General features: G+C 36.1%; 1 protein-coding gene across 1 annotated transcript in view; it reads left to right on the top strand.

Annotated features, from left to right (window-relative positions):
• Positions 1-16,333, top strand: part of LOC127172910 (inactive N-acetylated-alpha-linked acidic dipeptidase-like protein 2) — a 302,371-nt gene that overhangs the window by 150,574 nt on the left and 135,464 nt on the right. The window contains 2 exon segments of the mRNA XM_051122434.1: positions 2,502-2,621; positions 10,503-10,641. Of these exon segments, the coding sequence (XP_050978391.1) occupies positions 2,502-2,621; positions 10,503-10,641 (259 nt within the window).

Genomic DNA, 16,333 nt, shown 5'->3' with positions numbered 1-16,333 from the left:
TCTCGGTGCTCATCGTGGTGTGTGTGTCGGTCTGGTCTTCTGTCACGAAACACACGAACAAACACACAGGAGGAGATGACTGGTAAGTGCAAATGATAACAATGTTTAATAGCGTAGAGAGAGTCAGAGAATGAACAAACAAGGTATGGCAGACTTTCCTGAATGAAGAGTGATACAGGTCCAAACAGTAAACATACGATGATCACAGGAGACATAAAACACGGTCCAACAGGAAGGGAAAATCCAAACAGGGAGCAGAGCGGTCTGGTGTGAACTTGAGACCAGACAAACAATTACTGGAAGCGTGTCCATTTTATAGGGAGTGGCAAACGAGATCAGGTGTGTGTAATTAGAATTCAGGTGACGTGGACCGGTTGGGCGGAGCCTCCTGTGATGTGGCTTGTGCTGGTGGATGAGGTGAACGCCTGACAATGATCACTTGTACCCACAAAGAATGCCCTTTTTTATACCACAGCTCAATCAACAAAGAAATCCCATTGTTTTAATTTCTTCAAGGAATCTATAAATGTCACTTTGTCCCCAGCATTTTATTTATAAAATGTTTTAATTACAATTTCAACCCAATTGATTGTTTTTATTGTTTGATTATTTTTTAATTTTTTAATTTAATTTTATTTTGTTAATGTGTGTGTAATTCCTACTAATGCAAAACTTCTATTTTTTTTCTTACCCAAAATAAATGATTTGTGCATTAGCACAGATATTGACATCTTCATTTGAGTCAACAGTGTAGAAACAGATTATTTTATTTTATTTTATTTTATTATTTTATTTAAGAAAAAGACAAGGGAAATGGTTATTATAGGGTGAATTAAAAAAGGAAATATTACTAAAGTATTTTTAGTTGTTTTATTGCTTTACTCATTTAATCCTAATGCTTTTGTCTTATTTTTAATCATATAAAGTCATCTTGAGGCCTCCTAGTGGGCCTCAGTTCTTCGGATGAGAACCACTGCATTAAAATAATAATTACTGATGAGTCATGTACTTGTACATTAATATTTAATATTAAGTAATATACACATATTATCTGGTTAAAGAGCTAATATAGTTCTTTCTTTATTTTTTTGCACAAAAAACATTTTTGACAAATAAAGCATTGCATAGACCTCTCAAATTGGTGGTTGTTTTAAAACATACGAGCCGCATGGAGGATTCGATGTTGTAGATGATGTACGATGGAATGTAGAAAGAAAAAAAAAACTGCTCTATATGCTCTTCATGAAACGCCTTGTTCTCAGTGCTTCCTTTGATACGTGAGCTATACTGTTGGGAGTGGTCATTTGTATTCATTTAACATTGATTGTGCTATATAAAAAGTAAAGCAGGGAAATGATGAAACGGTTCTGCAACACCTCGACAAAGCCGGTGTGTTAACATAGTTCGAATTGTAATCTTCCATGGATATTTACAAAAAGTTCAATCAGCTGGACACAAGAAGGGCATTTGAAATTCCTTTGAAATTTCAAGAGGTTCTCACTGTAATAATGCTTCACGGCCTCCTGCAAAATGAAAAACGAATTGAGCATTGAAGAAGTGGCGAATCTTTATTCACAGAGGACATGTCGTCGCTCTCACAGTGATTGGGGTGGTATTTAACATTCTCCTCAAAATAATGTTTAATTACGGGGTGGGTATTTCTTTCCGCTCTTCAATCACGTAGATGTGAAAACAATTGTTATTTTCTTCTAGCTGCTTCGAGTCGCCGGGGGTGAGATGACTCGTGAAAGGAGCCGTCGCTCGTCTAGAAAAGCGATTTGTTCTCCGCAATGCGTGCCCTCGTTAATTTCATTACCTTAATGACAGCCTCTCAGTGCAAATCTCATCCATTCCCAATTTTCTGCCTCTTCTTTGGGGTTAGACGGAACACTTTTCTAATGCAAATGCAGACATTAGTGATAAATCCCATCTTTCAATGGTCTCGTGGTTTCGTGATGCTGACTAGATGTACTCTCCTGTTCGGAGTCGTGTTTCATTTCCCCCTAGGCCCGAGAAAAATGAATCAAACTCAGGTAATGCATTTCCACTTTGTGTCTCCGGGCCTTAAATAGCATTTAGTTTGACCCCACCTCATCAACCCTCGTCAGTCAGAGCTACTCGCTTTTCTTAAACTCACAACCCGGGTTCTGGTTTAGCAGTACAGACTAAATGACAAAAAGGACGCTGCGGCCTGTAGCTGCCATGAATCTGCCTCGAATTCTTTCAGGGCTGTGACATCTATGCTGCGTCTGTGCGTGATTTATAGTGCGGTGGCTAATATATGTACTTGTCCCCCATTATACACAGCCTGAGATGTTCACTTTGTTTTCACTCATGCTTTGCTATCTGTAATGAATGTGACAACTAGCTTTATGGGGTGAGTTATGTGAGTCACAGCATTACAAATCAGAGGTTTGTTATTCCTCACACACATACAGCGAGAGGTCAGACTGAATCATTTTAAAATGGTAAATGCTTAAAAATATTTATTTTTTTTCTAGGCAGAAGTGGTGGATGTTCAATATGGGAGCCCAGAAGATTTGAGACGAGTCCAAGCTAGTGTAAATGTGACCAATAAAATAGCACTGCTGAAACTTGGACAATCGCCTTTGCTTTACAAGGTAAGTTGTTAAATTAATATATACTGTATTTTTGGTGTAAATGAAGGTGCACAGCTGTTCACAGAATGTTACACAATGTTTGGGCTCAGTAAGCTTTTCTTTTGGAAACAAATTGGTATTTTTCAGCATGAATGCATAAAATTAGTCAAAATGGCATTTACATTGTAACAAAATAATTTTAAATAAATGCTGTTCTTTGGAACTTTTTGTATTCATCAAAAATATAAAGCACTGGTTTCAGTACTGATAATACAAAATAAATGTTTCTTGGCCAGCAAATCAGCATATTAAAATAATTTCTGAAAGATCATGTCAGCTCTGCATCGCATGAATTAATTACATTTGAAAATATATTACAATTAGTGGTGTCAATCAATTTAAAAACAAAACCAAACAAAACAAAAAAAACGGATTAATCGCACATTTTTTCTGAAATTTTTCGTGGTTAATCCCACCTAACATTACAATTTTTAATTATACGCTTATACTGAAATTATTTCACATTCAATCTTCAAATTAATGCTATTGTTTTGTTTTTTTTTTTACGACTGAATGCAAGTATCACTGATACCAACTGATGTCTCTTTGAATTTTTTCCTAATATTTAACCATTGACCATAGCCATTGAATATTACAGTAAAATAGAGAGCTTTCAATTTAACATTAGGGCCCGAGCCCCTAAAGGGTGAAGGCCCTATTGTTGTTCTTAAAAAAAAAAAAAATCTAAAGGAAAAATCAATAAATATTTTAGATATCCTAACCTCTCTCACTGATAGTAGTCTGACCGTTTACTGCTCAGTTCAACTAATTAGAATCATAAATGAAACTGCATGGTAAAGTGTTGCCAAAGTTTTATATATTGTTCTTTCCCTGTATGTCTGTGTGTATGTCTGAGTGTTAATCTTATAGTGTAACCCTTTCATTGCAGTAACGATAAAATGCACACTGCCAGACTGCTCTCTCTGTCCCTCTGTCTGTGTGTGTGTGTGTGGGGTGTGGGGGGTGTGGGGGGGGGGGGTATATGTGTTTCACACATTTGATTTTAAAGTGTAACCCTTTCATTGCTGTACCTCCTACATCTAAACTGCCAGAGGGTTACTGTAAATGCACTGTTTTCCTGATGCTACCGGCGTGGCGGTTGTGCTGACGTCTCGGGCCCGTCATCACTGCTTGCAGCTATATTTAGATTTGTGAACTTAAAACAATCTTCACATAAACCCATTATAATAAGTCATATAGCTACCTGTCCCCTCAGGAAGAAAATATAGCCACATTTAATAAAATTATCAAACATTAAGGCTAAATTAAATAAAAGATAAAGCTTAAAACTACAGAAGTGATTTTTTTTTTTATTTTGTTTTTTGATTAACAGACATCACATCAGCTGGTTATTAGGATATTTTGGCTGCTGAAGATGCTTAAAAGATGTCGGTGCTGAACTTGAAGTGAATCTGACACTGCTTTAAATGTGAATCGTAAATAATAAACACTTTTATTATAAACATGCATAGTTTTAAGGCAGTTTTAGTCACCTTTTTTGTTACTTCGAGCACAGTATAACGGCTGACAGGACAGGAAGATTGGTTTTTACTGACGTGACCTTGTTGGAGCGCGCGTCTGAAAAGTCTCCCGTTTGATGTGCTCGTTATTACGTTCTGTTTCTAAATAAACGCAATTCTTTAGTGGTTGTGAGTGGGGTGGCCAAACCTAGCCTCGCCCCTGCGTTAATTGCGTTAAATATTTTTAACGAGTTAAAATGAAAAAAAAAATCACCTGTGTTAACGCGTTACTTTTGACACCACTAATAATATATTTTTGATTAAATAAATGCATAAGCAACTTTTAATATCTATCTTTTTTTATATCTAGAATCACTGAATTGTTAAGGACAAAGAAATTATCTTATTTTATTTATTTATTTTATGTTAATTCTGGTTCATTGTAAGTGGATGCATTTAATCCCTTCAAAGAGATGCTAGTCACTCATTAATGACTAAATTAGATTGACTTAGTCTCATTAGACCAACGAATAACCATGATTATTAGTTGCATTTAATCATGACAGAGATTTAAGCAAGTTATTTCTTATAATTAAATCACTGGCAGCTGTTTGGGAAATCATTAAATGTGATTAATGTGTAAACAATTACGGTACAGCTCAAGTCATATCTTTTACCATTACTTAATGTTGTAAACCATCTCTGAATACCTTGACCAAGATAATTACTTCATACTCAGGTGTTTGATGGTGTCATTAGAGTGATACAGATCATTGTAATTGATATTTATCAGTGGGTAAAGCACAGGTGTTATCCTATAATTTGCTGAGTTGAGAAAAGACACCTGTTGGTTTTGTTGTCTTTGTTGTTCATGTTCTTAGTAGAATGTTTGAATCATTTTCAAATCTGATATATGATTACTGTGCGTTCAAGCAGGGGTTCTCAAAGTATATATTATAAAGGTGAGTTATTCTCAGATGTCATTCATTTTCACACCATGTTGATTATACATGCAAAACCATTGTGGTTAGTGTGCAGTTGAATTTCTTAACCGTCTTTGTGTGCGTATTTGTTGTTGAGTGCACACAAACACGTTGTTGCATACAGTATGTGCCAGATTTGATTGCAGCTTTGAGTGAATACAGATTTGCATTTTGTTTTAGAAACAAATCATTTGAATGACTTAGGAAAACATTTCAGAGATGGTTTAGATTATGGTAGTTTATGTGCTTTTTGGAGCTTCAGCAGTTACAATCACCATCCTCTTATCCCTCATCCTTCTGTTTCATGGTTGATAAAGTCATATGAATTTGGACTGCCAGGAGGGTGAGTAAATGACAAGAATTTCAGTATGTGCAAACACTTATTTTTATATTGATCCTGCAAAGCAGTATCAGTTTTTCAGTGACACATGTAGTTTGTATAGTTCTTTCTCCATCAGAAAATCTTTGAAATACATTTTTAAAGGAATAATTTACCCAAAAATAAGTTGACGAAATGTACTCATCCCCTGGCCATCCCCAAGATGCAGATAAGTTTATTTGTTCATCAGAAAAGATTTGCAGAAGTTTAGTATTTAAGCATTATTTGCTCACCACTTTTTTTCCTCTGCAGTGAATGGGTGCCGTCAGAATGACAGTCCAAACTTCTGATAAAAAGTAATCCAAATGACAGCAGTCTGTCAGTTAACCTCTTGTGAAATGAGAAAGTTGTGTTTTTAAGAAACTAATTCATTAATTCATTATTCAACTTAAAATCATTGCTTCCTGCTAAAATACAAGTTATCTCTCCATAATATTGCGTTCTCCACTGAAAGAAGTCATCTTATCAGAATCAGGAGAGAAATACGTACAATATGCACACTGTTTGGACTCTCATTCTGACGGCACCTATTCACTACAGAGGATCCACTGGTGAGCAAGTGCTTTTTCAGAATCTGTTATGATGAAGGAACAAACTCATCTACATATTGGATGGTCTGAGGGTGAGTACATTTTCAGCAGACGTAAATTTTTTAGGGGGGAATCCAATATTGTGGATTTCAGATAAATTAATAAATGTATGAATGATGAATGAATATGTATTTTAAACAAAAATGAGTATCACAGTATTAGAAAGACAGAAAGATCTTTAACATGCATGTATTCTTTTTAACCTCAAACAAATGGATGTCTTTTAAAAGATACTAAATAGATCATGAAGCTGGATAGATTATATTGTAGAAGCATGTTTTCATATTTCATAAGAGTTGAGCTATTCAGTAGCTTTGTGATTAATTTACATGTCTCATGCACAGTGAGATCTGGGACACTGTCTTCACATTTCTGCTGTACTCACTGTCACTCACAAATGTGCTATCTTCAAGGATGCAAGAAAAAAAAGCATTTAGAAATCAGATAAAAACCTTTTGACATCACATCTGTAATTTCCTGTTAACTTCTGTGAATGCAGCAATGCAATACAGCAAGTGCCCATGAGTTTTTATGCATTTATTTAAATGGGTCATCAAGTTCTTGCTACAATATCTCATCTCCTACAGACCATATAATTAAACCAAAGAATTCATGAAAAGAGTTCATGAAAAATAAACATGTGATGTAATGCTGGACTATAACAGAGAGAATTTTTCATTTTGTTAAAACCTTTTAACTAATGTGTCTGTGGAACACAAAGGAACAGTTTAAAACTATAAAAACTGCACATTCTTACATTTTTTGTTACACAAGGGAAAATACATTCATTTTTGAGTGAACAGTTTCTTTGGAAAAAGTTGTGTTTTTTAATGTTTGTCTTTTTTCCATTAATACTCATTGAATGTTGAAAGAAAGTGTCTCTGAGTTTGCACATGTGCATTTCATCAGCATAGATTCCATTGTTATGACTGTATGATGCAGATAATAGTGACCTTTGGGACAGCTAGACTCTTTATTTGAATTCTAGCCCTGTGCCAGGCACTCTTAGCTGTCATTTGTTTGGGAAGAGTTATTGATTTTCTTTAAAGCGAGTGCTTACGCTCAGCCTGCGAGGATCAAGCGTTTTGACTGCTCCTCCTCAGACAATTAGCCCAGAGAATGATGGCACTTTTGATCCGAGACCTTAATCTACCATCTCTGTCGCTCCTGTGCTCACACGGCTCATTCTCACACAGTCCAAATGTGGATAATAAAGCAAATTTGACTCGCAGCATTCAGCTCAGTTTTGGTAGAAACACTTTTATAAGATTTTTAAAAGGTTTATGGGTTTTTTTTGTGTCTCGCTTTGCAGTAAAACAAGAATTATGGCTCATGATGTTATGCTTGGCAGCATGCAACATTCATATTCGTTAAGCCTTATCCTTAGAATATAGTGTCAAAACCATGGGTAGGATCTGAACAGGTTGGTCTGCTTAGATTAAAGATGTCCTTGAGTTTGTGTCATTAATGTAATATGATTAAAAAGGATACATGTTGCAAAGAACAGCTTTTTCCGACGTCTCTGTTGGAAACGTTCTGTTTGCTTTTCTGTTTTCCATACATTCCCCAGCAGATTTCCCCAGGGTGTGCGACAGTTCCTGTCCTGCCCTGAAGGTGCTGAAATGGAAATATTTTAGGAGTGTACACATTTACTGTATTTTCGTAAATGTCTCCCCCTGAGTAAATCAACAGATATGAAGAGAATGTCTTTTTGTGAAGTTACGCTAATGTCACCCTCAAAATTAGCTCTTGAAGGAAGGCTAGAAAGTACATGTAGATATATGTAGGACAAACACTTTTCTGGCACAAAAAATCTCAAATAGGCCATAGGCTTTAAACTAAAAAGTAGAATATTTATATAACTTAGATCTATCTATACATACAGTGGAGGTCAACATTAGAACAATCTATAAATATTTCATTATTTTTTTGAAATTTTGTTTGATGAAATATCCAAGGTATTATAACAAAAATCTTTATTTTCTGGAACACAGTAATCAAAACTAGAGAATGGTACCCATTGTAGCATGAAGGGTTACAGCTGTCAGAAATGAGTAGGAAATGTAGAGGTGGGGGTGAAAACATTTGAACAGGATGAAGTATGAAATATCTTTTTTTCCATTTAGAACTGGCCTTCAGAAGCAACATAAGATACATGCATGTTTCCCAGAAGACAAATTAAGTACAATTTACCTTGATTTTTAAATTCAAAAAGTTTTCACCCTCCAGCTCTTAATGCATCGTGTTTCCTTCTGGAGCATCAGCGAATGTTTGAACTTTTTTTAATAGTTGTGTTTGAGTCCCTCAATGATTCTCAATGAGAAAAGATGGATCTCAAAATCATACAGTCACTGCTGGAAAGGATTTAAATATGCAAAAGATGCTGGAAAACTAAAGAATCTGCAGGACCTGGAGGATTTTTCTAAAGAACAGTGCTCAGTTTAATTGTTCAGAACAAACTAGGGACTCATGAACAACCATCACAAAACAAAAAAAAAAAAAACAGTCATAGGTCATCTAGGTAAAAACACGCAGTATTAAGAACCAAGGGTTCCCATACTTTTGAAGGAGGTTATTTTAATAATTTCAGCTAATTTTTTTTTTGTCTTGTGGACTATATGTAAACATCTTTCATGTAAAATATCTTACTTAGGACAGTACTAATAAAAATAACATGCATTTTGTATAATCTCTCTTATTTTTGTTAAAATTATTCACATTTTCACAGATTCTGCAAGGGGTTCCCAAACTTCCGCATGCCACTGTGTATATATATATATATATATATATATATAATTATTATTATTATTATTTTTTAAATAAGACTACTGTCATGCTTTGAAAAATGTGGTAGCTGTAAAATTTTTAGTTCTTTCCTTCTTTAGAGGAAATACCATTGGTTGTTGTATGTGATTTTCAGTATCTGTAAGAATTAGTTTGGCTTGAAGTAATTAGTGATTAATTGTCCTAACAAATTTGTGAAGAGCAATAATGGAACAAATGAACATGAGCAGATTTAATTTCACTGCATTTAATAATGGCAATCCTACAAAAAGTAATTAAAAAATTAGTAGCAGGAAGATTATTGGCTAAGCGATGTATTTCCTCTCATCCTCTATGAGCTGCTGTGTGTATTGGAGACTGTAAGTAAATGTCAAGTGCTGTGTGTTTAGTTGTGCTCCTTTGTATTCCCGTGAAGGACAAGTTGTTGGCTCTAGTTGGCATTTAGCAAGAGGCATGATCCATGGCACCAACATCAGCTGATGCTCCCAAGCAACCGAAATACCTACAAGGTGTTGATTGCTATCTGTGAACAACTGCCGTATTGAAAAGAAAAAGATTTCCAAGGGTATTACAAGTCTGTTTATCTTTATCGTGCATGGGGAGTGGCTTTTGGCTGGCTTCTCATATGGTTGTCAGGTGCTAGGGAGTTTCATTTGCACAACACCCAGTGGTGCATCTGCCTTCGCACCAAATGTGCCCGTCTGTTTGACACACAGTCTAACCGCTGACACGGCTGGCACCATCAGCATAAATGATGTGCCGCTGTGCATATGGTATACGCTGCTATTAGCGGTCACAGTGAGAATGTCGACTAGATGTTTAAGACAGAAAGGACCTTTGAACAGTGACTCAGATGATATAAATGCCTACTGCCATGCAAGGCTGCAAACATCCTTATTCTTTTACCCTGGTCAAGTAAGAATGAAGTTCAAATTCAGCCAAGTTGGGTATTATTTGCTCTACTTTGAGATCATTGATTTTTATGTGGGTGTTTCTTCAGCTATGAGCACTTTTGGCCCTGTGGACTTATGTGAAAATAAACTCTTCAGGCACACTTTTCACTCTCACTAGTTTATTTCATTTGTCTACTAACACTGGCTATACAAGCATCATAGAAAAATGAAGAAAAAGAAACACCATCTACACTGAAGTATACAGTGGTATATTGTGGTTTTTGTAACTATATAAAATATATATTCATTTTTTGCTCCATCCCTGACAAGTTGAGTTGCTGTGATAGATACTGTGGTTTGTCTAATTTGGCAGAGCTGTTGGAAGCTCTTGTGAGAAGAGCTGCCCAGCGCTCCCAGCTGTTACGCCAAACACACTCAGATACTCACACAGACTGAGATGGCACATGGAGAATCATTAATTATTACTGCTATTGTGCTATCGTCCACCCACACCGAGGACTAGAGAACTAGTAACCTCTAGAGACTCACTGACTCTCACAAACTGTAATGCACATTATTTTTGAGAGAAGCACAATACCAAATGTTATATTCATATCCTGTGGAGTCCAAAGGTCTGTAACCACTAGTGAAAACTTGTATATGCTTCTATCTGTCTATCTTGTATTTTTGATCAAATAAATGCAGCCTTGGTGAGCACTTCAAAAACAAAAAATCTATGTCATCTCTCCACAGCTTTCTCTCCTGTCTGAGGTGGGGTTTGGTGGTTCTCTTCTCTATGTGGATCCATGTGATGCCCCATTTGGAAATAAGACCTTTGGGGTGACCCTGAATCCAGGTGGGAACCCGTTTTCTCAAGAAAGCACCGGTAGTTGTAAGTATCTGCAACAGACACACTGTAGCCTTATTAAGATTTTAGTAACATTTTATACTATCAAAAACTCCCTTTATTTAGGTCAAATAGATCTTTGTATTGCATAATTTTGCTTGACAAGTTGTAAACTCATTTTCTGAGTGTTAGGAAAGAAACTAAAAAAAAGAAATCAATGAAAGAGTTTCCTTTTCACAGTAGATTTTTCCTACTGTGAAAAAAAAAAAAAAAAAGAAAAGCATATCCTTAGTTCTCAGGTGGCCTGGATTTAATTACAAGTCAGATATTTTTAAAGTATGCTGATAATTTGCTGACAACAAAAACAAAATCGTATTAAGCAACAGTGAGTTTGAGAAACATAATTACTGTTTCTGGACATCTATGATGCCTGTGCACTTAAACTACCTCTTTGCTAATTAAACACGTTCCATTTCAGAGTATTATTTTTAATGATAAAAAAGAATTGAATATAACTAGGGTTATGAAATCTAGACTAACTTGAAGTATATGGTTCTTAAAATAAAAATTATCCACTGATTGTAGTGTACCATTGTGCAAGTCTCATGTGTGCTGTCCATGGTTCTGAAGGTCAGCTATGTGAGTGCTGCTGTCCGTGGTGCTGAAATCAAATGACGTACAGTTTGAAGAAGTTTTGCAGTGTTTTAATATCAACTGTTGACTGTTGCATGATGCAGTTCTAAAACCTATAGTGTGTGCTGGCCATGGTGCTGAAATCAAATGTCCTAAAGCAGGCGTTTTTAAACTTGTCCTTGAGGTCCCCAGCCCTGCACTGCACAAGGGCATCTAAATTTTGAAGGATTCTCGGAAGGCAGTCTTCGTTTTTCATAGTTCATCAAGCCTGTTTCGAAGGATGTATGCTTCTTATCCTTCTATCACCCCCAATTCTTTGTACACTGTGCAATTCACTGCACAAAAAATGTTGAAAATGAATCAGCACTGAGCTTTTTCAGTGCTATGTAATGCCTGACAAAACATTAATGTAATATCCTGGCAGAAAATTACCTTTTTTTTTTTTTTTTTTTTAGACTTGTGTAGACTTAAAGCCTTAGTGGGACTGGACTAGTAAGGATGCATAATTACATTATTTGCTGTCCATGGTGCTGAAGGTCAGCTGTGTTACTGCAGTAGTGCTGCTGTCCGTGGTTCTGAAAGTTTCTGTGGATGTGCAGCAGTGCTGCTGTCCGTGGTGCTGAAACTGAATCTACTGTATTTAAGAGTGCTGCCCATGACAGAAGACCTCAGAGCAGCCCTGGCTGACCCTGGCTCTCTGCAGTGCAGGATCACTGGGACGTGTCATTACTGGAATGATAGCGTGGGCTTACAGCAGGCCGCGGAGTCAGGGCACGACGGGGCCTGCAAACAGATGTCTTAGCAGATGTTTCGTGCCTGTTTTCTCTTCAGCAAAGCCCTTTGTCAGAGCGCTCAGCAGGAAACGAGTGCATGGCGAAGTTGCCGAATGCTCTGTGGTAGTTCAGAGGTGCATAAATTATTCAGCGGGACTATTGTCCTTGCGACTGTTTTGTTTGGCAATGAGAGAATATATGCAATGTACTCTGGTGAACCAATACACAGAACAGCAGAGGTCAGACTCTAGTTATTTTTATGCTGTCTTTATGATCCATAATATACATTCAAATTAACAAGAATTTAGTTTGTCTGCTTATTGTATGACATGCTGCAGATTTTATGATGACTGGCTGTAGATGTGAATCTATGACTTTGTTTAATCACAACAAAGATTTAATCATAAACAGGTGTGTTATTGATTTAGATGGTGGCAAAGTATTTGTTCTGAAATATTGAACCCTTTTTTTTTTTTTTTCCCCAATATAAATGAATTATGAATAATGGTCATTCAAACCCTTACTGGTAAACATTCATTGATCAAACCTAGCTGATGAAAAGTGTGGAGAAAGTTTTGTTTGTGAGAACTTTTCTATGCTTTACTTAGGCTTATGTATCAGCTGTACAGTAATAGTTGTGTTGTTGCCTTTTAAATTAAAATCTCTTTGTTGTATTGACATACTACCTACTGAAACAGATTAAGCTAAATCAAAGTAGGACACACTCTTGCTTAGTCCCCTGCTAGATAACATTGTTTTAATCCAATTGAGATGAATGTTTACAATGGAAAGTATAAGATGCATCTGCACTAATTAGCAAGTCAGACGTTTTGATTGATAGACACTTGATTTATAGTTTGGCTTGATGATTTGTCAAGAACGCATTTATTCATTTTCTCTCATCTTTTATGATCCATTTATATAATTTTAAAGGAATATTCTGAATTCAGTACGACTTAAAGGGATAGCTCTCATTAATTACTCGCTCTCATGTCGTTCCAAAGCTGTAAAACCTTTGTTTGTCTTCAGAACACAAATTAGATATTTTTGATGGAATCTGAGAGCTTTCTGACCCTGCATAAACAGCAACATAAAAAATGACACGTTCAAGGCCTAGAAAGGAAGTAAGAGCATCGATAAAATAGTCATTTTGACATCAGTGTTTCAACTGTAATGTTATGAAACTACAAGAATACTTTTATGCGCAAAGAAAACAAAAATAATAGATTTATTCAACAGTTTATTTACTTTGACATAACTCTTAAGCAGGTTTACAAATTTGTTGCCATGACATGACAGAAAACCCAATGAATAAAACCTAAAACAAATTCGCTATGCTACAAAAAAGTAACAAAAGTTAAACGGTACATCTTTATACCTTATTTACCCCCAAATGTTATGTATTAGTACTTTAAAATGACATATTAGTACCTTTTGAAAAGGTATCGCCCCCAGTGACAGATTTGTACCTTTTTTCCTGTGTGTGTACAGTGTATAGCCTACTCATAGCACCTGTGCTCCCAGGCCGATGAATTGTTGTTACAGTCTTGGTCACAATATACCAACAGGCAACAATCGTGAAGGACAGAAAACTGCGTGCATCTGCCTTTAGACGTCAGGATTCATTCCAGGATCTTGTTGGCTTATGACTTGTGAATGAAACAAAACAAATATGATGCCTTTAAGGCTCACATTTGTCTCTAATACCAAAAGAGAAGGCCAAGCGCATTGATTCAATCAGAGGAAATGCTTTGTGTACCTGAATTGTGGCCTCTGGAGAACAAGTGTTGTGCCGTTTTATTGAGCCATGACTCTATCTTATTTATTTAGTTTATTTTGGATAAATTCTCCCATCCTCCTGGTTGGGAAATGAGTCAATAAGGTGCTGGAGGACATAAAGGGAGCACTGGCATATTAAAGCGTCGCTTTCTTTATTAGCCTTCTGCTCTGCTGGCTTGTTGCTTTTTCTTTTTTGATTATGTAATTTTGTTAACCTTTAAAGCCGGGCACATATCTGAGGGAGAGATATGTGGGGAACTTCAAATAATTTTTACATGTTAATTTTAAGTTGCTGACAGGTGGTTTTATTCACACGGAACGAATTGTGTCCCCTGGGTTATTTAGAAACCTTGTTGAAGTGAAAAGAAGCCTTTGAATAGAAATGTAGTCATTTGCATATTTATTTAAATATGCCACAGCTATGGGACCCATGTAGGAGTCTTTAATGAACAAATGCTTACCACTGCTGTTACGAAGAGAAACGTCCTCTGTGCAATGTCACTCAGAACCATCACAATGTGTCCCGTCTCTCCCCTCTGTCTGACTTCTCCTGTGGGTATCTCTGTCTTACGCCCTCATTCTTTCTCGTTTCATGTTGCCGTTTCCCACTGCTTCTATTCATGCAGGAGTCACACCTAGAGGAAAAAATAAATAGATGTAAACAGTGAACACTGTCCTACACGGATAGCAGCTAATCTGTTTAAAGAGAAACTGACAAGGTTACTTGAGGAGACAGCATAACCCAGAGGAAAGAAAAGTCAAATCTCGAATGCACTCAAAAAAATAATTCATTGAATGAACTCAATTTAATTAAGGGCAGGATTTCCATCCAATAAATATGTGTAACCCCAACTCATAAAAATTAAATTCATGCAATGAAATGTAATTGAGTTCGGCCAACTCAATTTGATCAAATATAGTTTAAATGAAATTGATACATTTATAAAGTGATTATTTTATGCTCAAAATAAAACATTTAACTGGAAAACAAATAACTAGGCAGAAATCCTTCTACACTCAAAAAAATTATACATTTGATGTACTTAACTTCAGGCATTAACCAACTTGTTAGGCATTAGCCATAAGATGGCTTTCCATGGCATGCCCAAAATAGTTGATTATTTTATTATCAAAACAACTTTAACTCACGTCAGCAGGTCCTCAACCCAAGCTCATGCTCTACACTTCACCACAATGGTAACCCCCAAAAACATTAACTCTCCAGAAACTGTTTTAAATACAAGCATTAAAGAACATTAAACATTAACAAGTCTCCCAATTGTATCATCTTAATTAAAAAATGCATAAAATAACATTTTATTTCAACATTTATTCTCTTTGTAAAAAGCATGATGGGAAGGGGAAATTCACTTCCTAGTTACACAAGTAAAATAATTTATGTACTCTCAACTCAAATTAATTAAGTGAAGTGGTTGAAAAAATTGTGTTGGATTAACTTAATTTACTTAAGTAAATTGAACAAGCACCAAATGGTATTTTTGGCCTATTTAATTGACACACGTTCTTTCAAAATGAAAATACTGAGTTGTACCAAAATGCAACTGTTTCAAGTCAGTTTAACACAATGCAATTGTATAAATGGAAAACCTAACACAATGGTGTTAAATGAAAAGGATTTTTTTAAATAATCTGAACAGTGTTGAAGAATCATTTTTATGGGTGTGGAGACTTTTGCTTGAGTCTCTTATTTCTCATACGTGTCTCCTGAACACTCTCACAATGGTCTCCTTGGTCTGTGCTTAGTTTTTTTCTCCTACACTAAAGACTTTGGTGGTCTCATTTTTGTCTCCTTTTAAGCTTTAGAAGAGATCTCAACAACATCACATACTCAGATGCTCAGATTTTACTCCTTGTATGCCAGCTAAAGTTAATGCTCCTGTTCTCGTCTCACCTGTCCAGTTGTTTCCTGTCTCTACTGTGTGCTGTCCTGGGGTGTGTTTTCCAAAAGCATTGTTAGCCAACTATGGTCGCAAGTTCCGTCATTACCAAAATAGTTAAACGATTCGGTGTTTCCCAAAACCATAGTTCAAACGAACATTCGTAAACAGCGTCACAAACTTGCGTGGAACTACAGCTCTCGACCTGTGGTTAGAAGCATAGTTCCTTGTTAGTAAGACATATGTGCTCAATAAATTATGCTCTTGGGCACAATAAGCAAGCTAACATGCAGTACAGTCTATTTCTTTCATTCCATCTAAATATAAATGCATTTTAATCTATGTATTTTTAAGCTTCCTCTGCAAGCGACGATTTTGAATAGTGCACATGCGCATAAATGCCTACGGGAGCCCCAGAGTATGACATAAGAGGGAACCCACGATGTATCAAACATCGAATAAAGCGAAATGACATGGAACAAAAAAATAGTAAATTGTCATCAGGTGCCATGTTTAATATAGCTGCATTTTAGAGATCTCTATTAGGTTAAATAGCATAAATTATTACTCGGTGACGTCATTAACAACGGCCCTACATTGTTGAACTAATGTGGTTCAAAAGAGGGAGATGCGACCGTGTTCGGCAAACAGTCG

This window comes from Labeo rohita, chromosome 11, assembly GCF_022985175.1.
Source record: "Labeo rohita strain BAU-BD-2019 chromosome 11, IGBB_LRoh.1.0, whole genome shotgun sequence".
NCBI classification, from domain to species: domain Eukaryota; kingdom Metazoa; phylum Chordata; class Actinopteri; order Cypriniformes; family Cyprinidae; genus Labeo; species Labeo rohita.
The sequence above is the reverse complement of the archived record's forward strand: the minus strand, read 5'-3'. Positions and strand labels throughout refer to the sequence as shown.